At 41.4% G+C, this 24,012-nt stretch overlaps 1 protein-coding gene across 1 annotated transcript in view; it reads right to left on the bottom strand.

The window, feature by feature from the left end:
* Positions 1-24,012, bottom strand: part of BICC1 (BicC family RNA binding protein 1) — a 199,374-nt gene that overhangs the window by 57,828 nt on the left and 117,534 nt on the right. Inside the window, exons 4-7 of the mRNA XM_060241083.1 lie at positions 8,823-8,902; positions 3,839-3,997; positions 1,904-1,957; positions 32-226 (exon numbers count right to left, since the gene is read on the bottom strand). Coding sequence (XP_060097066.1) covers positions 32-226; positions 1,904-1,957; positions 3,839-3,997; positions 8,823-8,902 — 488 coding nt within the window. The remainder of the gene's footprint in view (positions 1-31; positions 227-1,903; positions 1,958-3,838; positions 3,998-8,822; positions 8,903-24,012) is intronic.

The raw sequence follows: 24,012 nt of genomic DNA, 5'->3' as shown, positions 1-24,012 counted from the left end.
CAGGAAAAAGCCAAGTGATTTTAGACGTTACCTTCACAGCACTAGCATTATTCTGAGATCCTCTGATGATGACTGTAGCACCATACGTCCGGGAACGTTGCTTAAACGACACTGAAATGTTGTACGTTTGAGATATATGCTGAATGGTGGGAGAATTGGGATCGGGGATTGGTTGAAGGATTCCAGCTATAGGTAATTCGAACATCAGGACCAGCGGGAGCAGCTCCTAGAATATGATCAAATCAAAACACAGGAAATGCTCAACGCTAATAAAAAACCTTCTTAGCCTATTGCAAAGTTGCACATCTTGAAACATCAGGCAGCCTGAAGAAACATTTTTTTGTGGCAAACAAACTTGCCCTCTAGAATTACATTGCGTAATCGCTGCCAGAATGGAGCAAGATTGTTACTCGGAGAACTGTTTAAGTTTACCAATGAATAAAAGTTCAGCTCTTAGAAGCTGTTGCATACATATTCTACTGAGCACAATACAAACAAATGAAATTTTAAGACATAATAAAGACCAGCTTCGATTAGGCTGAGATCACACACGCTAAATAATGCACTTTCAATCCATTTTCAGTGCACTTTCCAAATGGATTTTACTGTGTGGACAGTTGGAAAGTGCATTGAAAGTGCATTATATAGTGTGTGTGAGCTCAGCCCCAGTGTTTCATAAATAATACCAGGGCTTTTTTGTAGGAAAAAAAACTCAGCAGGAACTCATTTGAATATTAGGCCACACACCCTGATGCCAAGCCAGGCAGAACTGTGTTCCTGTGCATTCCTGCTCAAAAAAGCCCTGAATAAGGCAATAACAAAATGCTACAAATGAACATGAAAGATTACTGAAAGCAAACTAGAAAGCATCACAAAGCTTTTTATTAAACGCTTAGGGCTTTGGTGGGCTTCTTCAGACAAGCTGTTATATAAAACCCAAGTTGTAGCTGAGAAGGTTCAGGATAATGTTGTACATCTGCACTTTTTCATTAAAGGAGAAATCCACAAGGATCTTCCATCATCATCCATCCACAAATTGGGAAATAAAGTATTAGAAGAAGAAGAAGATATTGGATTTATATCCCACCCTCCACTCCAAAGAGTCTCAGAGCGGCTCACAATCTCCTTTACCTTCCTCCCCCACAACAGACACCCTGTGAGGTGGGTGGGGCTGGAGAAGGCTCTCACAGCAGCTGCCCTTTCAAGGACAACCTCTGCCAGAGCTACGGCTGACCCAAGGCCATGCCAGCAGGTGCAAGTGGGGAATCAAACCCGGTTCTCCCAGATAAGAGTCCGCACACTTAACCACTACACCAAACTGGCTCTTAGAAATTGTGTATGTTTGGTACACAGCTCTAAATTGTACTCATGCCCCTCAAATCAAAATGTTTCAATGCACAGTTGAAAGAAAGAAAGAAAGAAAGAAAGAAAGAAAGAAAGAAAGAAAGAAAGAAAGAAAGAAAGAAAGAAAGAAAGAAAGAAAGAAAGAAAGAAAGAAAGAAAGAAAGAAAGAAAGAAAGAAAGAAAGAAAGAAAGATGTGTAATTTTGAAGTATCACACAGAGAATAGCACTACGGAAGGCTGGATCTTGTTCAGTAACTCTCTGCCCACTCTTTCCACCTATAAGGATACTACCCTGAATTCTCTGGTCTCATGTAGGCGGCAACAGTGAATGTGATCAGCTACAATGGTTATTTTAAGTCTCCAGTTTGTAGTCTGTGTGACCCTTAAAGTCCTTTTGGGACATGCAAGAACACTACTGGGAAAAATGAGGGATTGAAGCACATTTCCTTCAGCCGCAAGCCTGCAAGTAATTACAATTAGCATATAGAATTAACATAAAACTCTGATTCATTTCAAGTGTCTTACAGAAGACTGCATCAAGTCTGAATTCCATAGTTACCCGTATTCTAACTCTGGCAGACTCAACTCCAGCTGGCTGTCCTGCTATAGACACCTGTGGAAATCAGAAAATTGAATTCTAAGTATGATTGTATGGTTCTGATTCAAAGCTGTAATTCTGCTGGTAGCCTTAACATTTAAAACACACAAATTAAAATGCAATTGTACCTCCTGATGTGCCAATATACTGCAGAGCAAATTTCTATTTATAACGTTTCTTGTAAAATGTAAGCATTAAATACTAAATCATACAATTAAGGCCTTGAAAACAGAATGTGACATGCTGGAAAATTGTTCTTAAATATAAATATTTAAACTATTCTATGTGCAAAACCAGACTGGGTAATAGGCAATTTTGGAAGAGTTTAGAGAGCTTTATGAGACACATGTGTTTTCCTCACAGATTGTCATGGGTCTCTGAAACATATCTGAAACCTTCTGATCAACTGGGCAAGTATTTTAACTGGCTGTGTAAAATCAGGAGGTACTACTGTCTCTGGCTCAAGGTTGCCACTGTAGGCACAATGGCTATAGGCTGAAGAAGATTTGTGATTATACAAGCTACAAAAAGAAAGCTTAGGGTTTAAAACGGACTCCTTTGACAGGTTATTTATAGCCTGCCATACCGAGAGGGAGTAAAGGCAGTTACTAGGATTGACAGGCAGTGCCTGGCAACCAGTAGGAGGGTTCTGGGTAGGCTGGAGGGCACTGCACTGTTGCACGCAGTGCTATGTCAGTTGAAAACCATAAATGATAAAGGCTAGTTCTAGGAATCGCCAGAATCTCTATGGTAAAATCACAGAGTTTCCAACGATTCCTAGAACTACCCTTTCCACTTTGGGGAAGAACTTCTGGGAAGAACCCAAAGCAGTAGTTTTTCCTTTCCCCCACCCCAACTGAGGCTCAGAATAGCAGCAGGCAGCAAGACCTGGGGACTGGGAATCCCCCACTCCCACCTTGGCAGCCCTGCAGATTACACAGTGGAATCAATGGAATGAGAAGACAAATAATGTAATAGGACCGCAGAAATCTCAAACAAGGCATTCAGTATTAAATGTTAAGCAGTGCCAGAAATGATATTATGTAAGTAGAAATATAATTGGGCTGTGAGAGCCCAATAAAAATATACAGCAACGGATATTAGTAATACAGTCTCATTTCTCTATTGAAGCATCTTTATGAATCATTCTATTATAATGCAGCCCTAGTTCCTCTATAAAAATGCCTCTCTGGAATACTTTGTACCCCTCCGATGGCCAATCTATGCATTTGGAAAAGGTGCCAGGGACGGCCCTTGAGAGATGACAGCACTCCAAAAAGACAGGTGATTACACCTTAACGTGTTGTAAACTGCACATTACCAGGCAGTGGTAATTGAACACAACTCCAGAAGAAAGAGAAGTTGGATAGCCAAAACTCTGGCAAGCAGCCGATACATAAAAGAGAGAGCATGGGTGTATGTGGCCAACTTCAGGAGAAGGAAGCTGAGGCAGGATGAATTCAGCAACCGGATAAAATGCGCTCTGTTCTGTAATGCCGCATTTCGCTCCCATAACACTGAGCATATTTTTAAATGTTTTGTAACATTTTGTATGTCATCGTTTACAGTCGATACCAATACTGAACCTCTAAAATAAACAGAAATGCAGATGAATAATTGTACAATTAAATAATTCACTAGATTTAAAAAAAAATGCATGTGAAAACCAGCACATCAGAAAGCAAAATGTTTTAAACCGCCTGACTTGCTATTTAAAAAAAAAAATGCAGGGAGAATTTACGGGGAAGTGTTCAAACACTGACAATCCTCTTAAAAAATCATCCCAGGAGGGTTGAATGGCACTCTTTTCCTCAAAATGTAGAGAATATGAAATAAAACAAAACCCCAACCCATATTTACGGCTAGGATGGATAAACAGACTTGAAGAAGACTCACTTGATTGCTCTTCTCTGCTTGGTTATTTCTATTAGAGTCTGGAAAATGGATGTGGCAACCCGTCTCCTCCATCACCTTTTTAATGTTATTGCCTCCTTTGCCAATCACATGAGAGTGCTCTGTGTGAGACACATCCATCTTCAGGGTGACTCGATTGCTCTGCAAAAGGGTTGAAGTATCTGTTAGTGCAGTTTGGGAAAGGAAAGGTCCCCTGTGCAAACACCAGTCATTTCCGACTCTGGGGTGATGTTGCTTTCACGTTTTCACGGCAGACTTTTTATGGGGTGGTTTGCCATTGCCTTCCCCAATCATCTACACTTTCCCCCCAGCAAGCTGGGAACTCATTTTACCGACCTCGGAAGGATGGAAGGCTGAGTCAGCCTGGAGCCGGCTACCTGAACCCAGCTTCCGCCAGGGATCGAACTCAAGTTGTGAGCAGAGCTTAGGACTGCAGTACTGCAGCTTTAACACCCTGCACCATGGGGCTCTTTAATGCAGTTTACTCTTGATATAAAGTAAATACTAAAGTGGTGTCTACCTCTTAGTTAGGAAATAACTGTAGGTGGGGGGGAGCCTGAGAAGAGTGGGATTTGGGGAGGAACTTCAGTGGGGTACAACAATGCCATATAGTTCACTTTCCGAGGCTGCCATTTTCTCCATGTGAACTGATCTGTCACATGGAAATCGGCTGTAATCCCAGGAGATCTCCAGCCACTACCTGGAGGCTGGTAATCCTATTCCTACTCAGACCCATAGCACTCCATGGGTCCAAGAGGACCCAGCCTCCTTGTAGATTTTACGGGCCCCCTCCCCAAACCTTGCCCCCCCTCAGGACCCCTCACCCTGAATGGCAAGTTCTTGGGTGTGGGGGGGGGGGAGGCCCCTAGTTTGCACAGGCTGCAAGGGCAGCTAGAGTTCTTTTGAGGTGGGGAGGGAGGGGTGGCCACAGCCAGGACATGTCTCCCCCAGCCAGCGTGTACAAGCTGTGCATGTCCCCTGCTGCTCCTGGTTGGAGAAAGGGCACAGGAAAGCAGGGAAATGGGGAGGGAGAGCAGACATACAAATCAGCCTTCTTTTGAACTTTGGAATTAGAAGGTGATCACTGCAGCCTGATCTCCAGGAAAGGCAGAAAGGGAATGGGAGCTTACATGCTATTTAAATCACACTGGAAGGGGGAGAGAGAGGGGTGGCTCCCAGCCTCTCCAGTTTCTTGTTCTCACCCCCATGGCCCCCCTCCTACAACCTCCCATGGCCCCCATCCCCTGTGACTCTTCGCTACGGAGCTGCTCATATTTCATTAAACGGTTGGGTTATATACAAATTTTTCTGTTCCACTTCTGAATACTGTCCTCCTGTCCTCTGGTTTCTCAGGTCCCCTTTTCTGAACAGTGTGAATTTAAGCCAATGAAGTTTTATGCAGCTAACTGAAAATGTCAATAAAAAACAAAGGCAGTCTTGTGGCACCATAAAAATTCAATTTTAATAGTTACAACAACTCCAACAAGACCATGCCTCTCTTGAAAAGCTACCAATCATTGCCACGGCCAAAGAGACTAAAGCACACCTGTGGTATTTTAAGGTCAAGCCACACTAATGACAATTTCTCCTGTTATAGATTCTTCGCTATGTTCAGTCAAGCTTAGACTATGTATCCAGTCATTTTTTTTTGTTAAAATGGTATCTGCCGTACTTCTTTATGTTCTACTACTACAGATTTTTTTCACACTTCTCTTTTATGATGTATATAATAGTTAGTTGCCAGTTGATGTGCATATATTATTGTTCACACCCCGTAACAGCAACTGAAATAAGAGTTGTACCCTTCCTGCCTAGGATCTGACATTAGTTATGAAGTGTCTGGTTTTTACACTTGGAACTTTATGTGACTTAACTGATTATTTCTAATTGCAAGCTGCCTCACAGGGCATTGCTGGGCCAAAAGACACAGTATAAATTTGCTGGACAAGTAAAAAAAAACAACAGAACATAAGTAACCTACTGCAATGACTCAACACTGAAAGATTTTGGAAGATTTCAAGATACAACCCTTCATTATAAGCAATGTTTCCTCTAAGCTGCAGAGTCTTGTGAGCAAAAATTCTACTTTGTGAGCTACTGATATTAAAGTTGTGAGTTACTGGCATGAAAGTTGTGAGCTACTGCATAAATTATTGTGCTCTGGGCCCATTTTTCCTGAGCTAAAATGTGTGAGCTGGAGGCTAAAGCTTATAAGCTTTTGAGTGCATGCACACTTATTCAGATACCTTGAAACAGACTTTCTCAAGCCTTGTACATGGGGGGAGGGGCATTTTGTTGCCAAGAAGGGCTAATTAGAGTCAAGTTTCATAAGTAACTGAGCAATAAGTATAGCTAAAACTGGATTAGCACAAATGGTAAGACCTGGGGATAGCAACAGACCATCCTCTCTTTACCGCATGCAGTGACTGAGGAAGTCTGTTTTACTGTATTTGATGATGTGTGCATGCACACAAAAGTTTATAACCAGAACTGAACTTCCTTGGTCTTAAAGGTGCCACTAAACTCAAATTTTGTTTATTGCTTCAGACCAACATGGCTGCCCACCTGAATATGTCTGAGGGTTGGCAGTTTTTAAAAAAAAGACATTAGTGCTCAACAACAATTAGCTTATATACTTTCCCCCTGTCTCTTGAATTCTTTCTCCTCAAGGAACATTTGAGTTACGAGTTAAATCCTGTAGCAGGAACTCCTTTGCATATTAGGCCGCACACCCCTGACGCAGCCAATCCTCCAGGAGCTTACAGGGCTCTTAGTACAGGCCTTACTGTCCGCTCCAGGAGGATTGGCTACATCAGGGGGGAGTGGCCTAATATGCAAAGGAGTTCCTTCTACAAAAAAAGCCCTGGTACTGAGTATAATAGGTCTGAACGACAGGGGACAGATATGCCGAAGTTCTAAGCCACAAACTCAGACATTTAAGCCCAAATGCTAAGCCACAAGCTCAGCTATCAAGTGCACCCAACTGCCCTAATGTGGCTTGTAAAGATCTTGGTGGTGGTGGGAGAAACAGAACCAGAGAGCAGCATCCAATGAGGCGCTTGAACAGAACTACCATCAATCCTGTAAGGGGGTCTTACTTAGAACAGGCTTCTCAGCTGTACAAACCAATATCCCACCCTTGATCTTGGGAGCCAGAACTGCAGAGACTTCCAAAAAGTATTATTCTGGTAGGCTGTATGTAGCTGGTAGAAAACTGAGGTTAGGGTTGCCAAGTCCAACTCAAGAAATATCTGGGGACTCTAGGGGTGGAGCTGGGAGCAAGGGTGTGACAAACACAACTGAACTCTGAAGGGAGTTCAGGCAATCACATTTAAAGGGACCGCACACCTTTTAAATGCCTTCTCTTCATTTAGAATAAATGAAGGATAGGGCCATCTTCTTTTGAGGCTCATAGAACTGGACCCCAAGTCCAATGTTTTTGAAACTTGTCTGGTGTTTTGAGGAGAGGCACCAGATGCTATGCTGAAAATTTGGTGTCTCTACCTCAAAAAACATACCCCCCTTAGCTCCAAATACCCACAAAACCCCCTCAACTTTATGCTCTATGGGAATCAGTCTCCACAGACTATAACGGAGTGCCCAGCAGACATCCCCCTCCCCGCTTTCTGATGACCTGAACCAGGGGCCCCCCTCCAAACCAGGGGATCTCCTGCCCCCAATTTGGGATTGGCAATCCTAACTGAGACACAAAACTTTTATGTATTTGCTGTGTTTACTGTTAGTAGGCCTGAGCTTGAAATACGCCCCCATTATTCCCCAGCATCCTGTTAGAACCGGCCAATTGGGATGCGAAGTATTTCTTCCAAGAAATGCAAATGAAGGATCTTAGGAGGGATTGCCACCAACTAAAGGGGGCATGTTTAACTCATCCACAGTGTATATATTGAGTGGAGCTGCCTGTGCTGTTTGTGATTGTTTCTTCTTGAATAAATTATTGCTGCTTACTTAAGAGCTGACTGAACTCACTTTACAATAAAAACAATAAATTACTCCTGGATTAATTTTAAAATTAGGAGTTGACAATCCTTCTGAAATAAGTATATTTCTATTTCAAATTCTCATAGATCACTGCTCATCTTTTCTACCATGAGTTCGTTCAGAAGCAGTTCAGCAAAACCTAACAGGCCAGAGGCGACTTCCTAGAATCCCATTTTCACCTCCCACTAGTCAAATCCAACAATTGATTGTTGTCAGGTTCCATGCGTATGGCTGTGAAGAATCTGTAAGGTCACCTCAAACTGCAGCCTGTTCCTTTCACGCTTAGCAATGGTCCTTCCAGCTGGCTTTCCCACTGCCCACCCCCAAGCCAGTCAAATTACTCCAAAATTTTAACATTGCACAATTCAGCATTTGAAGACTGCCAAAATATGACATGATAACTGCTTTGCTCTTACCCAGGATGCACTTCTTCCCCTCTCTCATTTCCACTACAGACTAGAACAACTGTGTTCAGCACATTTGTGAGCTTGTTTTTACAAAACTTAGTTTCCCTCCCCACCTTGTTCCATGCAAATGTAACCAAGCAGTATGTAGAATTCCAATTTAGCTGTCGAAAAGCAGACTGTGGTTTATGCCAAAACAGCTAAAAGAGACTTAATAGGATCAGGATGCCCATGATAAAAATGCGGTGATATTCTCATATTACAAAACCCCCCAAGTTCTCCAAAGTACTTCCAGAGATCCTGCAGGGCGCTGTCATTGATTCGCTTTATGGCCTGTAAAGGTGAACTACTTAAAAGTGGATTGAATGTAGCATGGAAATAACCACTGGCGCATTATCAATGTTAATATCAGAATTCAGTGAAAATGTTTGCTTTCTAATGCAACTTGAGATGGTTCAAGAACTTCAATGTGCTGACACATTCAATACTGCTGTTTCTCAAAAGCCAAAAAGCCCAAGACTTGGGATTCTAGTCTTGAACTGTGTATCTGATTTTCATCTTACTTTTGTGTCCAAGACAGACATGATCTTCTCCTTCGCTTCTTTAACGTTTTCCTTTTTCCCAGAGACTTTAATATGGGGATCTTGAAAAGAAAACAGAAAGATTACTTTGAGTCAGCTATACAAATAGTTTAGCAAGTTACCCGCATTTTCTAACAGAAGATTTCAACCCACACAGTCTTGGAGAAGTTTCAGCCATCTATCATTTTACACAGACTGCATATTCACAGTAAAGGCCAACAGTATGTTACATGCTCCATTAGAGAACCTCTAAAAGAGACTGTAGCTTCATAAGGAATTTGTTTACTACCATACAAATGCACTTCTCAAAGGTCACAAACCCAATTTAATTATGAACTGTATCAGTTAGGGGTCTCTGCTTTAATGAAACAGAACTTCCAGGTTACATATTAACACCTGGGGAATGCAAAAATGGACTCTACCAAGTACAGAACAGCTTTAGTATATATCAAAGATACGCTCAAAGTAGCTGAAATCATGGGAAACTTTTCTAGGAGTAAAACTTACTAGCCCACACAATGTTAGCAATCTGCTGCTTGAACTAAAGAAAAAAGAGGGAGCTTGAAATCACCCTTATCTGGCAGTCTTTATAACACACCATCAGGCAAATGGGTTCTTAGAAGTCTGCTTGCAGTCGCTATTAGCACTCACTGGTTACCCTAAGGTCCAATGAAATCTACAGGAAAGAAATGCTCACCTCCCAATGGCTTCAACAAAACTTAAGGATAGTGCTGACCTGCCAGTCAGCTAGCTAGCAGGTAGGCTGTGAAACGGCCTTTATGAATATAGTGGCCTCCCTTTTGAAAAACTATTTAATGGTATTTATCTACTAGCAAAGGAGTTCTTTTTATACTGGAGGTCTGTATGTGCTCTTCCCCATTCAGGAGCATGCACCCTGTCTGCCCAATATTACAATCAGGCCGGGTGTCTTTAAAAAAAAAAAAAAAGCGGGAACGCACAGGAACGCAGTTCTGGCTGCCTTGGTGTCAGGGGGTGTGGCCTAATATGCAAATGAGTTCCTGCTGGGCTTTTTCTACAAAAAAGTCCTGAATACAGCCATGCAGAAACCCAGACTGTTGTCTATTACAGTTGGTGTGTGTGTTTTGTTTAATTTCATTTTTAAATAGTGTTGGAAGGCTTTAGGCTTTTGGTACTAGGATGAAAAATTAACACCATCGTATTTGGACAATTTTTCATAAATAACTTCTTTATGGTCTTTTGTTTCTTTTCTGCTAACTGGTTGAACATTCAGTCAAGCACATCACATCTTTATTGGCATAACTAAAAGAGATATACAGAAACCTGTCAACCAAACAACAATCAAATATGTTTGTTCAAAGCATGAAAGGCTAAAATAAGATTAAGAATCACAATAAAACCTGCTTAGAATAATTTTTGACAATTTCAGCCAAGAATCTGGCAACAGCTCTTGTGATATTGGTTATGTTGTCATTTAGTGGGAAACAGCAATCAATCCTATTTTCTTGATTATAGATGGTAAAGAAAGATTATTTAACAGTGCCTTCCAGAGATTAGTATACAGTTGGCAGTTCAATAAAATATGCTGGATGGAATCAGGCAAGCTTGATCCGCATAGACAATGTCTCTTGCTATAAGGGACTTGAAGAAATCTCCCATAGAGAACATTGGAGGGAAATGCATTCATCCTAGGCGGCATAAAAGCTCTCCAATGTTGCAGGTTATCTAGTTCTGATAAATATTTGGCCATTTTCCAGGCCATCTGATCGTGAGGCAGGAGAGCAAGTATAAAACTGGACAGGACACAGTTTATGAGATTCTAGATCTAAGAATCTCTGTTTGATAAATCTAAAATTATAAGATTCATCAGATTGAAAATAGATCATCAATTGCAATTTCCATGTGTTTGAGCTTTGACATGACTCCATCTAGCCAAGCAGCTTTATCAGAGTTTCTTTTTAGGTAGCTGAGCAGGGAATCTTCTCTCAACGCAAGAAGTTCTTGTGCCCGTGTTGGTGGGCAGGTTCCTTGTGTGGGATAAAAGGGCTAATGTTAATGGAAAATGTCTGTGGGAATTAACATAATGGCTTAGAATTTCACTCAGTCCCAACAGTTATTTAAGACCATCTTTCACTATAAACAAACATTTGGACTAATTGGTTTACCAAGTATTTTAGAGGCAATGGGCCACTGCTACTCGCCTAATATTCTCTGGGCTGTGTCATACCAAGTAACAGGGACTGTGGCAGTCTCGGGTTCGATTCGATATGGTGTGCTGTGAAAAGACTGGCTTGTTCCCCACTCAGTTAAAGCAACATCTTTTACACTGACAAAATCAAAGGAGGGGGATGGAGAACTGAGACAGCAACATTAACAATTAGGGACTTAACTGGAACACTTTCTTGGCCGCTCCTAAGCAAGAAAGAAAATGTACACTGTTCCCCAAAGAACATGGAGGAAGAGGGAGGAGGAGATTGGATTTATACCCCGCTCTTCACTACACAAAGGAGTCTCAGAGCAGCTTACAATCTCCTTCCCCTTCCCTCCTCACAACAATCACCCTGTGAGGTAGGTGGGGCTGAGGGAGCTCTCCCAGAACTGCTCTTGGACAGAACAACTTTGGGACAACTTGTGCCTGATCCAAGGTCATCTTAGCAGGTACATGTGGAGAAGTGGGGAATCAAACCAGGTTCTCCAAGATAAGAGTCCGCACACTTAACTTCTATGTCAAACAGAAAGAAAGCATGGAACTACTTCAAAGTGAAATGTTCTTGAACTTTTGTTCAAGTTCTTCTGGCAGGGTTTTTGCCATGCTAACCAGATATGGAAGAAACTTCAGCAAAACAGAAAAAGTAGGAATGATATACGAAACTTAGGACAGCACTATCTGGTGTTTTTTATATGTCTTCCACACAACTATTCAGGTACTCCACATTTTGAATTAAGTCTGTTGTCCTGACACTACCCTTCTGCACTGAAGCCGTGCATTTGTGTGGCATGTTTTCCACTTGTGTGGCAGATGATTTCATGACATAAAAATGTCTGGAACCTGAATTTTGCAGCGGAACCCCCATCCCATAAGACAACAAAGAATCCTTCCTTACTCAGCATAAACCAATTGGGGGAATCATGCCCCAAAGTCCCACTTCTGCTCCGGCTGCCATATCGATCTTTCACATTATTTTAATAAAATGCTTTAGAACGCTTGCAAAATAGAAGATGAATAGTATCTTAAAGAGTTTCAAATACTCTTCAATGATCTCCAAATTATTTTTTAACACAGCAGTATCAAGATAGAGATAAAAATGAGGTCTCTTTCAAGAGATTCCAAAGAAGATCAATTAACATATTTAACTGCCTAGTTTGACATTAAGATCTCTTAGTGCTAGTGCATTTGAGGAACACTGTAAGATACTTAAAATATTAACTGAATAGAAAAATACAAGTCTATAAACAAAAAAAGTGGAGACATGTAGTTGCCTTATACTGATTCTGACTGTGGTCCACCAAAGTCAGTATGGTCTACTCAGACTAACAATGGCTCTCAGATATTTTAGGTAGATCTTTCACATCATGTACTATTGCATCCTTTAAACTGGAGATGCCAGGGATAGAATCTGGGACCTGCATATCAATCAGATGCCTGACCACTGAGCCACGGCCCCTTAACAGTGCTCAAGTATTCTTTGTTCTCAATATTTTATTTATCCTATGGCCACTTCTCCAGAGCAGCAAATATTAGAAATGTGAAGGCGTAGACATAGAAGTCAATAGTATTTCTATTCCTCCTTCTCATTGAGCTGTTTTTCAGATGTGCGTGTAGGACATGTTTTCTTTTTAAAAATTACCATTCTTTTAAAACTCCCTCAACTCTGATACAGGAGAAAGAATGGTTACATCTTTCTGTGTGGGCCGAATTCTGGGTACTGTGTATTGCATCTATTAAGAAAGAGATGCAGAAATTTGTACTTAAGATTTGTCAGTAATTGGGAAAGGGCTTTCTTCAAGCATGGGGAAGATTTAGACCAGAGTTGTCAAACATGCAGCCTGGGGACCGAATCAGCCCCCCCTCCCCGGAGGGCTCCTATCAGGCCCCTGAGCAACTGGCTCTTGTCTGCTTCCTTGTCCCTCTCTTTTGCTTCCTTCTGCATCACAGCTTGCTTTGCAAGACTTGCTCAATTGCACAAGAACTTCAGAACAAAACTGTTTGCTCCACTGGCTGAGTCTCCTCCCTTGGGGATGAGGCAGAGCTTGCTCTGCCAGGCCTCTCAATCACACAACAGGGCTACCGAGCCAAGCTTCTCTTCCTTCTTTTGGCTGAGGCTACTCTCCCTCCTGGTGTCCATGGGGAAGGAAGGAAAGAGCCAGAGCTTCCTTTGCCCAGTTCCCTGGATCCCATGGGAGAAATACAAAGAAAGCACCTTTAAGACCAATGTGTGCTAATGTTTTAAACATTTTTAAAGCTTTAAAAAAAACCAAAAACACCTTTGCATTTGTCTCTGTCATTTATAAAGTTTGTATCTCTGCTACCTAATCTTAAATAGGAACACACATGGCCCAGCTTGACATGGCCTCATTTATGTCAGATCTGGCCTTCATAATAAATGAGTTTGACACCCCTGATTTGGACAGATAATTCAACTATTTTGAAAGCAACATACTGGTTAGCTGACCTAAAACTCTGAGGACAAAGGTAATTCTAAGAGACAGATTCAAGGTGGGATCCTAATGAGAACAGGGAAATAAAGATACATATGGAAGCAGTTTCCAAAAACCTTTGGGGTGGCCAGATCTATACTTGCCCTGACCTGGACAGCCCAGGACAGCCCAATCTCATCAGACCATGGAAGCTAACCAGGGTTGTCCTTTGCCAGTATTTGGATGGGAAACCACCAAGGAACACCAAGGTTGTAATGCTGGCTCAAATATTCATCTTATTTTCTTCAGAGGGCAAAAGAGAGTGAAATGTAGGTGAGAATGAACTTTTAACATTATGTCACGATTTGAGGGGGGTGGGGAGGGTAACAGGTTAAGAAAATAACCAATTTTTTTTTAAATGTACTAGTCAGCAAGTCACACACAGATTGCCTTAAACAATTTAAAAGTTAAATGTGGTTTGCTTTGGGGAAGTTACATAGTGAAAACATGCAGAAACCTGGGGGGGGGGTAAACACTACCAAAACAGATCCCACTATTCTCAAAAATATGTGATGCTGTCTCTTCATAAACAGGCATTGAATATGAGCCAGGAAATTATTAAAACTCAAGTAGATTAACCAATTTACTGCAGATGCAACGAAGCAAGTCTGATTGTTTTGAAGCAGTAACCGACTTATAGTGGTCATATCTATGCAGAATTAAATACATTATTAAGCCTACGTGGTGTAACACATAAAGCAGTGCTGCCCAGTGATTCAGAACTACATGTTGCTCTTTGATATGCCACCAGTAGCTCTTCTGAGTACTTTTCCCCACAGCACTCACCCCATGTACCAGGAAAATGGGCAATTACTTTAGAAATTGAAATGGGTCATTATATCGACGGTGTACAGATGCAGGAATTCTATGTTTGAAGCTGGGTCAACATGTGCAGCATACAACTATTGAACACTAGCCCATAAAAGAAAACTCTTAGTAGTGAGGAAAGACAACTCTAGATGCTTGGAAATATTCTGGTAATTAAAAGCGAAATATTTTATATTATTGTTTGTGTGTATTTGAGATAGCATCCAGGGCATATACTTGCCACATCAATCTTTAGGATGAGAACTATGAATGTGACTCTTCACAACCTACAAGAGTGAGTACCACTGGGATACACAGAAGGACCAGAAAGAACACAGGGTTATGCTCAAATTCAGCTCCTTCCTTACCACTACATCATGTCAGCTTTTTTAACTTCCCACCTTTCATCAATGAAGCTCAGGACAAAACATGTAGGTTCAGCGCTCTTTTTCTAAAAGGAGCTCCTCTGCATATTAGGCCATGCCCCCCAAATGTAGCCAATCCTCCTGGAGCTTACAGTAGGCTTTGTACGAAGAGCCCTCTAAGCCTCTTGGAGGATTGTCTACATCAGGGGGCGTGGCCTAATATGCAGAGAAGCTCCTGCTAGAAAAAGAGCCCTGCGCAGGTTCCTCTTCATGTTTTGGTTCCCAAAAAGTCTACAAGGTTGTTTAAACTGAGAGAGCATGCCTGGCCAACCTACTGAACATCAGCTTAGGATCTGCAACTAGTCAAATATTCTAGCCATTACACTATGCTGGCTTTTACTTGATAAACCTCGTTTCTCACCGTCCCCTAAGTGACCCATCTATAAAAAAAACCAGCTACCTACTTTACAAGATGGGGGAGACATAGTTTATAACCAAAATGTGCTTAAAAAGAGATGGCCAAAGAATCACTGGTAAGAAAAACAAAGTTTGATCCAAAAGTTGAATTAATGCAACATCTCTTAAGGGTTTGAATTGTGCAGCCAACACATATTTCTGGCTCTTGGGTCATCATCCACAATGGCCCTCGAGGATACAGATGTTGGCCTTTCTTAATTTGGCCAACAGGAGCAGAGACACGACAGATACATTGAAGAGGTCACATTGAGGATTCTTTGACTTTCTCAACAGGTAATAACCAACTTGACAGGTGATAGGACTTGGTAGGTAATAGCATCTTATACTGCACCTGAAAATAAAGGTGGCAGCCAACAAGGGAGCCCTGGGTTGAGCATGTTACAGATGTTCAGTCCAGAGGTTACTGCAGCATAGATTAGTGAACATAAGAATCTGGACCAGACCAACAGTCCATCTAGTCCAGCACCCTACCTCACACACTGGCCAATCAATTCCTCTGGACAGACAACAGCAGCGCATAGGTAATTGCTGAGGTAATCCTCTGGTGTTGCTCCTGGCTCTGGGATTCAGAGGCTGACTGCCTCTGAATGTGGAGGTTCTCCTCTATCCTCCATGAATCTATCTAATCCTCTTTTAAAGTTCCCTATTTCTATGGCCATCATCACATTTTCTGTCAGCAAATTCCACATTTTCCTCCCTGGGTGTTTAGTTTTAACGTGTTCACGTTATATTTTATTTCATCATTTTAAATGTTATGTGTTTTGTTGTAATGTTTTATTGTTTGCTGTCTTGGGCACCGTGAATTGGGTAAAAGGCAGCATAGCATTTTAAATAAATAAACTAAACTCCTGTAGCCAAGTGATTACTGATTCTATATGGGGCTTAAAATTTCCACAATAAGTGCAACTTCTATGAGATGATCTTTAATGGACACACACTCCACCAACAGTGACCAATTTCAATGCTGAACATGACGGGAGGAAAGCAGTTTATGCTATTACGTAAAGTTGTTAGCAGGAAAAAAAGAGTTGTGTGAATAGAAGCATGATATACAGTGTATATTTCAACTTCTTATCTAAGTTTATTATGCTGTTTATGAAGCATTCCATTAGAAACATTCAGTTCTGTTTCCAAAGGGTTTTGGCAAAAGCTGTTACCAGCTAGCAGCCAAATACCTTAACATCTTTGTTCCAAGAGATTTATGACTTTTTGGCTCAACAAGTTTAAGATCGTCCAGTAACTGCAGATGACAAGAACTGTTGCAGCAATTACGTTAGCTGCCCTGAGGCATGGAAGCAAAACTCTTTCCGTACAAAGATTCATAAGTGTTAAACAATTTATTGGATGCAGACACACAAACTCGGAAGAGTCTCAAATTGTTCCTGCTGTATCCACAACTAGGATCCTAACACTCTGACAGAGTAAAAAAAGAAATGCATATCCTTAATAAAGCGACATTAAATGTGGGTTTAAGTTTTTAACAACAACAAAAAAGGCTTCCACTACACTCATAAGGAAATGAGAAATATGTCAGCTAGAAATGAACCACCAGCGAATTTTTCAACTCAAATCCATGCAACTCTTACCTGACATAGCATATGGCTAACACCACATTTCAAATGAATCAACTTATTTTCTGCCAGCTTTCACACTCACACATAGTAACGGGCAAAGCTTTTTTTGCAGGGAACCCCCCCCCCAGCAGGAACTCATTTGCATATTACGCCACCCCTGATATTTGCATATTACGCCACCCCTGACATTGTTTCGTGTATGGCTTTTTTGCAGAAAAAAATCCAGCAGGAACTCATTTGCATATTGCGTTCCTGCTTTAAAAAGAGCCCTGGTAACGGGGAATACTAGTTAGAAAAGTACTTCCTGGTAATGAAGAAGTTGGCCAAGCCTATGTCACCACTGGGGCTGAACCCAGTATTTCAAACATGGCAAATCCAATTGCATATTAGACCACACACCCCTGATGTAGCCAATCCTCCAAGAACTTACATGGCTCTTCTTACAGGGCCTACTATAAGCTCCAGGAGGAGTGGCTACATCAGGAGGGTGTGGCCTGATATGCAAAGGAGTTCCTGCTACAAAAAAAGCCATGCCATGTGCATAAGCTGTCACTTTCTGAACACATATCATAGTGGCACCTGGATAAACACCAGGAGCTGCCTGTGAACTGAAAGAAACAAAACCTGGAAAACCCTAAGCCTCAATATGAGTGTTGGAAACAAAAATACCGTGTGTATGAATGACCACAAACCTGCAAGTGAGGCAGAAGTGTGCCTCTACAGAGCTGGGGTTTCCACTCAACTGCCCTGAAAATTCCTTCTGATTACCTTTCGGAATCTTCTAATCCTGTGTACAGATAAGTGCACAGTGTACATACTACATAATCCTGTGTACATACAAGTATACAGAACATCCACTCAAGATGTATCTACTGTAGCTATGTTTATTCCCCAGGAATTCAGTGCACTCCTCGACAGTATAATAGACTAGGATCTCCTTGGTTAATTGGTGTTAATGCAACAGCACCACCAAATTAGTGAGGCTCTCTGCTAGCTGATCAAAAGGGTGACAAATTGTAGATCTTTCATGAGATCCACCAAAATGCATGCAGCTACCATGGCTGTTATCACTCTTAGACTAACATTTTGGGCAAGGAGCCATTTAAAATATTCAACACAGAGAAACGAATTTGGGCTAATTTACTTTTGGATTATATGAAGCGGAAACGGGAGGGGGATGCAAGGTTGAAAAAGAATGCTATGGAGGATACACCAAACATAAGCAAGCTACACTTTACCAATAAAGGACACCACAAGTTTTTGGAATGCCATCTTGTTTCTTATGGAATTTCAGAATGGTTGTTTTTAAGTCTGATTGATCTTTGTTAGTATTTGTATGTTTTTGTGACCTGCCCTAAGCCTGCTTGTGGGGAGGGCAGGATATAAATGTTAAAAAATAAAGAAATATGAGACAGCAAAGAATTCAAGTCAAGTTAGCCTTTATTGGCATAAAATATATAGATATATATATCAGAGCAAATTGGCTAAAAAAAAGAGATAAAATGGAACGATCGCATACATATACATAAGGAAAAGCATAAACATAAGCTATTTCTATGAGATGCTCTGGTGTGCCTTCAAAACAGAATAAAGAAACTTAGCCACTTTCTCAGTGACACTAGATGAAGTATCGTTCAAAAGACTATAGACCTTAAGTGCATCAGAACAATCAACCATGCTAACTAAAAGAGGATGTAAATACTTGTGACGAAGATCTGTATACAAATTACAATAAAGAAGAATATGAGTAACTGACTCCACACATATTTGCTTACTGAGACAGCATCTGACTGAGTAGGCTGTCTTGTGAAATCTGCCATAAAGAATGGCAGAGGGCATGGCGTTGCATCTGGCAAGGGAAAAAGCTCTACGCTGCTGTGGCACCTGCAAGACGGATAGATATGAGGCCATTTTTCCAGTACTAAGAGAGATCTCAAAACTCAGTGGGGAACAAGTTTTCATAGCCAGACTGTATAGGTCTTGGCACTCAATATCTAGCAACCTGTTTTTAATTTTTTGGACTGCGGTGGTGAAGGACGGCATGGACAATAGTTCTTGGGATTAAACCCATTGCTTTTATTTTTCTCTCAATATGTGCTGACCAATTTGACAAATTAAATTCAGAGAGCACTTGAGAGATATAGCTTCCCAGTTCAGAGTTGTAGTGCAAGCGTAGCCAGAATTTGAAGGTCATGAGCCATGCACTAGTAACCATTAAAGACATGCCAGTTTCTAAGCAGATAACTGCATATGGGACACATTTTGGCATGCCCAGAATTTTACGCAAGAATTTGGACTGGACACGTTCGATAGCACATTCATAAGATCCAATCCAGACTGGGATGCCATACAGAAGTTGTGAAATCACTTTAGCTTTGAATATTTTTACGGCAGCTGGCACAAATTGGTTACCTTTGCCATAAAAAAGTGAGCTATGGCAGATGCACTGATGTTAGTTATCTTCACTGCATACTTGCGATGGGTAGACCAAGTCACATTATATTGAAAACAAACACCTAAGTATTTAAAATACTTGACTTGCTCTCTCTCTTTGCCATCAGTAACCCATTTGTAAAGTCTCCACTTTTTTGAGAAAACGAAGATTTTGGACTTCTCATAATTGAGCTGGAGCTTTTTACTAGTAAAATACAGAACACAACGGGACAACAGACGTTTTAAGCCCACTCTAGAGCAGGACAACAGCATCGTATTGTCAGCATAAAGTAACAAGGGTACATGTAATGCACTGAGTTTTGGACTATGGCAGTCAGGACCAGACAGCTGAATAGCCAGGTCATTAAGGAAGAGACTGAATAAAAAGGGAGCAAAAATGCACCCTTATTGGCAGCAATCTTCGATGTTAGTTGCCTGCTAATGAGCATTTAATCTGGCAGGTGGTAGAAGTGTGTAATCTCTTAATAAGCATAAGGAGTCTTTTATCCATGTTTAGTTTATCTAGCTTAATGCAGAGGAGGTCCTTGTCAACTGAATCAAATGCGCCTTTTAAATCTAAAAAAGCAACAAATAATTTCTGGTTATTTTGCACAGTGTAGTTGACTAGATGGGATAGGGTAATGCAGTGGTCTAAAGTGGTCTTCCCTTTGCAGAAGCCCAGCTGTTCAGGGCCTAGAATTTTTTCCTGCAATATCCAGAGATTGAGCTTGACTAATAGATGTTTGGAGTAAAGCTTGCCAATGATGGAGAGTAGGCTAATCGGCCTGTAATTGGCAGGGTCAGTGTGATTACCATTTTTGTATAGCGGGACCACTATTGCATTCACCTATGCCAAGAGAATTATGCCAGTTCGATCTACAATTGTAAACAGAGATGCAAGGGGAGAAGCCCACCAGTCTGGGTCTAATTTTGAGATTTCGGAGGAAATGGCATCCAGGCCAGGAGCCTTTCCTAATTTCAGTTGCATAATAAATTCTTTAAAGAATTCATTAATTGGACTGTTTTCTAGTTGGTTCTTTCATTTGTAGAGGGGGAGAAAGCATCTTCCTTTCCAGACAGCTTTATATTTGGTATTGCTAGGAATCACCTATTTTAAGAAGGAATCCATTTTTAAGACACTAAATATTTTGGTGTTTCTTGATCAGCATCATTCCAAATGCCTCCACTGCCCCACCCCTCCCTGGGAGGAGCTACAGACCTAGAAACTAAAAGTCTTATTTTGCTTTGCTTCGATTCCCCCCCCTCCTGTTTTCAAGACTTGACAACCATGAGTGTTGAAAAGGCAAGAGTCCCTGTAATTTTAGCATGCATCTGCAACAGTGTGCCATAGGTTGTAGAACTGGTATTCTTTCCATGTTCACTATACCGGAACAAGTGAAATACAGAACATAACATAACAAGACAGCCCAACATAGTGTAGTGGTGAGACCAGGATCTGGGGGGACCCAGGTGCAAATCCCTGCTCTGCCATGGAATCTTGCTGGGTGACCTTGGGCCAGTCACAGACTCTCAGCCTTACACACCTCACTGGGCTGTTGTGAGGATAAAATGGAGGAGAGAACAATGGAAAGTGCTTTTTGCCCCACTTGGAAGAAAGGGGGTATAAACGAAGTGAATGCATAATAAATGTTGTAAATCAATACTTGCCCTAACCTGGATAAACCAGGCTATTCCAGTCTCGTCAGATCTCAGAAACTAAGCAGGATCTGGCCCTGGTTGACAGGAGACCACAAAGGAAGGCAATGGCAAACCACCTTTAAACAGCTCTTGTCTGCCAAACCCTACAAGGTCAGCATGTCAGCTATGACTTGATGGTTAATAAAAAGCTCAACAGTTAACTGCCAAGAGCAAATCTGAATATAATCTCTAACACATGAAAGAAGAGGACTCAAACAATACACAGTGCAAGTGTTAGCACCAAAATCTGCCTACGCTGCATACTATCCATGCCACAAAATGCATGATGGAAAACATAATCAAGCAGCTGAATTACATTGTTGCATGGATTACAATTGGCACAGGGGTTCATAACAAGTCTCTGCTTGGAACTCAAGTCCTAGAGAACATATGCTTTGGATCAGAACACCAGACAAAATGTCTCTGGCCAGATTTGTAGAGCAATCCTAAATGGAGTTATTCCTTCCCTAGGCACACTGACTTCAATGGACTCTGAAGGGTGCATCTCTACTCAGGACTGCACTGCTAGTCTGAAGACCAAGGCCGAATTTAGCTTTTTAGCTATGCTCATCTCCCATGTTCCTGGCAGATCTGTAGCACCAGGAAGACTCTCTGCCAGACTATTCCCTGCCCCACTGGGTTGAGCGACAAGAAAAACCTGGCACAATTGTCTCTGCCCAGAGCTGCCTTGTTTGGAAGTTTCAGTGATACCTCCTTCAAATGCTACCACTCAGGGTACCCGCTTCAATCCATTTTGCATCATCCAACTTCTGCCAGTTATTATTTGTGCCATTTAAAAAGGAGTCTTGCATACTTAACACAGTGGCTGTTGCATTTAGCAGTGGGATAGGAGCATTTTTAACTGAATCATATCAATGACCCTTCCAATATGTTTACATTTTCTTTTACACCCTTAGTAAAAGCACTCCCCTCCCCCACCAAAGCTAACATTCTCTGTTCAGAAACAGAATCTTAACTTGTTATAAGAATCAGCTTGGGCATGCTAGACTGTTTGCTGTAAGATGAAGCTGGGAATCCCAACTTTTGTTCACTAAGTTTTTAAATTTTATGTTTTCTTAAAAACAGGGACCTCCAATGTTATGTCTGGGGAGCACCATGGTGCCCTCCAACATCTTTCCTGGCACTCCCAACCACTTTTAGAAGTGGGTGATGCCAGGGATGCACCTGCCCAATAGGGGCGTCTGATTGCCCATTAGAGATCTGATTGGCTGTGAAGATTAAAACAATATTTCAGTGCCAACTGCCACTACAGTACTAGTTTTATTATTTCTCTGACTCTGTGAGGGTGGCTGACACAGTGGAAATTTGGGGACGTACCTGTCACCGTGACAGAATTCCAAAGGTGTTTCACAAGTCCAAAAAGATTGGGAACCCTTGTTTTAATTCCTTCTATCTTGACTATCTTACACGGTCTACTTTAGTTTTGTTTGTTAGCGTCTAGGACAGCTACTGTAATATAACTAGCTGTGCAAACACACTTGTCTAATCACAGCAGCCATGAGTTTAAATATAACACAGCGTCAGGTCTCATTAAAAAAAATATCAGGATTTGGGGTGATGCAGTACTCATAAACAAACCTGTTTTATGGGTTCAAGTGTAATTAATATTTTTTTTTGCTGTAACTTAAAGAAGCCCTTTCTAGTTTTTCCATTTCCTGTGTGGGGCAGCAGAAAGTCTCTTGCTTCCACTTCCTCCCTGATGCTACTTCATTTCACTCAGTTTTCAAAACATGTCTGATCTACCAGGTTTCTGTAGTGAACATGAGCAGTAAAAATCTATCAGCTGAGAGCAACTTCATAGAATCATAGAGTTGGAAGGGACCTCCAGGGTCATCTAGTCCAACCCCCTGCACAATGCAGGAAACTCACAAACACCTCTTAAATTCACAGGATCTTCATTGCTGTCAGATGGCCATCCAGCCTCTGTTTAGAAACCTCCAAGGAAGGAGAGCCCACCACCTCCTGAGGAAGCCTGTTCCACTGAGGAACCGCTCTAACGGTCAGGAAGTTCTTCCTAATGTTGAGTTGGAAACTCTTCTGATTCAATTTCAACCCATTGGTTCTGGTCCTACCTTCTGGGGTGAGAGAAAACAATTTCACTTCACTTGTGCAGAAGATTTTAATATACCAGTGAAAGGCAGTACATTCCCTACTATTTTTCGTTATTATAATTCTACCACCATGGGGAAATAGCCACTTGAATTTTCTTGCCCTGGGCACCCAAAATCTCTCTCGGGTCATCTCTAATGCATTATCTGCACTATTGGTACTACCAAATGGAAACTGATGCAGGCACACTGAAGGACAATATTGGCTCAGCTCTGGGCAGCAAAGGGTAAACTTCAGTACTCTTATTTCTATTTTAGGTTTTTTGCACATGCCCAGTGTGTTTTGTTCTGCATACGCAACTCTATTCAGAGTACTGTGCTACCATGCTACTGAAAAGTTCACCTGGACCATCTTATTCTGATTTAAACCAGACTGTGGGCACATATACCACCACACTAGTAAGTTCCTCTTATTCCTCAGCATTGTTTTAAAATCTGGCCTTGCAATCAGGTGACTAGATGGAAATATGAACTATCTACTCAAGAGTTTAATACTTTACTTTCCTATGACTGAATCGCACCTAGAAAAGATTTGGCTCTGATTGTCTCTGTGCTAAACAACTTAAACACCAGGAAGGGGGACGTAGACACAGAAAAATGGAAACTAAGCCATGAGCAGAGCGCTGAGGGAGTCCAAATCTTCAGAATACGCCAATATAGATATATTTCTAATATGGAGATGCTGATATAAGCAGAGAACAAGAAACAGATGTGCTGCAAAAGGCAATGGAAAGCATCATATTTATCAAACATGATTCAACATTTGGTACGACAACCAGCAAATATCCTGGCAACCACCCGGATATTATTCAGCTTTGTTAGTTTTTTCATTATGTACATTACAGCAAAATAGGATATGGTACAAGATTCCTGGAGGTAAAGTTTATTCTGCATTTTTTGATAACTGGTTTTCTAGGGATGCCTGACAGCAAAGCATCACATATATTCCTCCAATCAGTGATCAACAGACTGTCCCCTGAGCAGGAGTGGAATTCCAGCAGGAGCTCCTTTG

This window comes from Heteronotia binoei, chromosome 6 (assembly GCF_032191835.1).
Source record: "Heteronotia binoei isolate CCM8104 ecotype False Entrance Well chromosome 6, APGP_CSIRO_Hbin_v1, whole genome shotgun sequence".
In the NCBI taxonomy this organism is placed as follows: Eukaryota; Metazoa; Chordata; class Lepidosauria; order Squamata; family Gekkonidae; genus Heteronotia; species Heteronotia binoei.
This window is presented reverse-complemented; position numbering and strand designations above follow the sequence as displayed.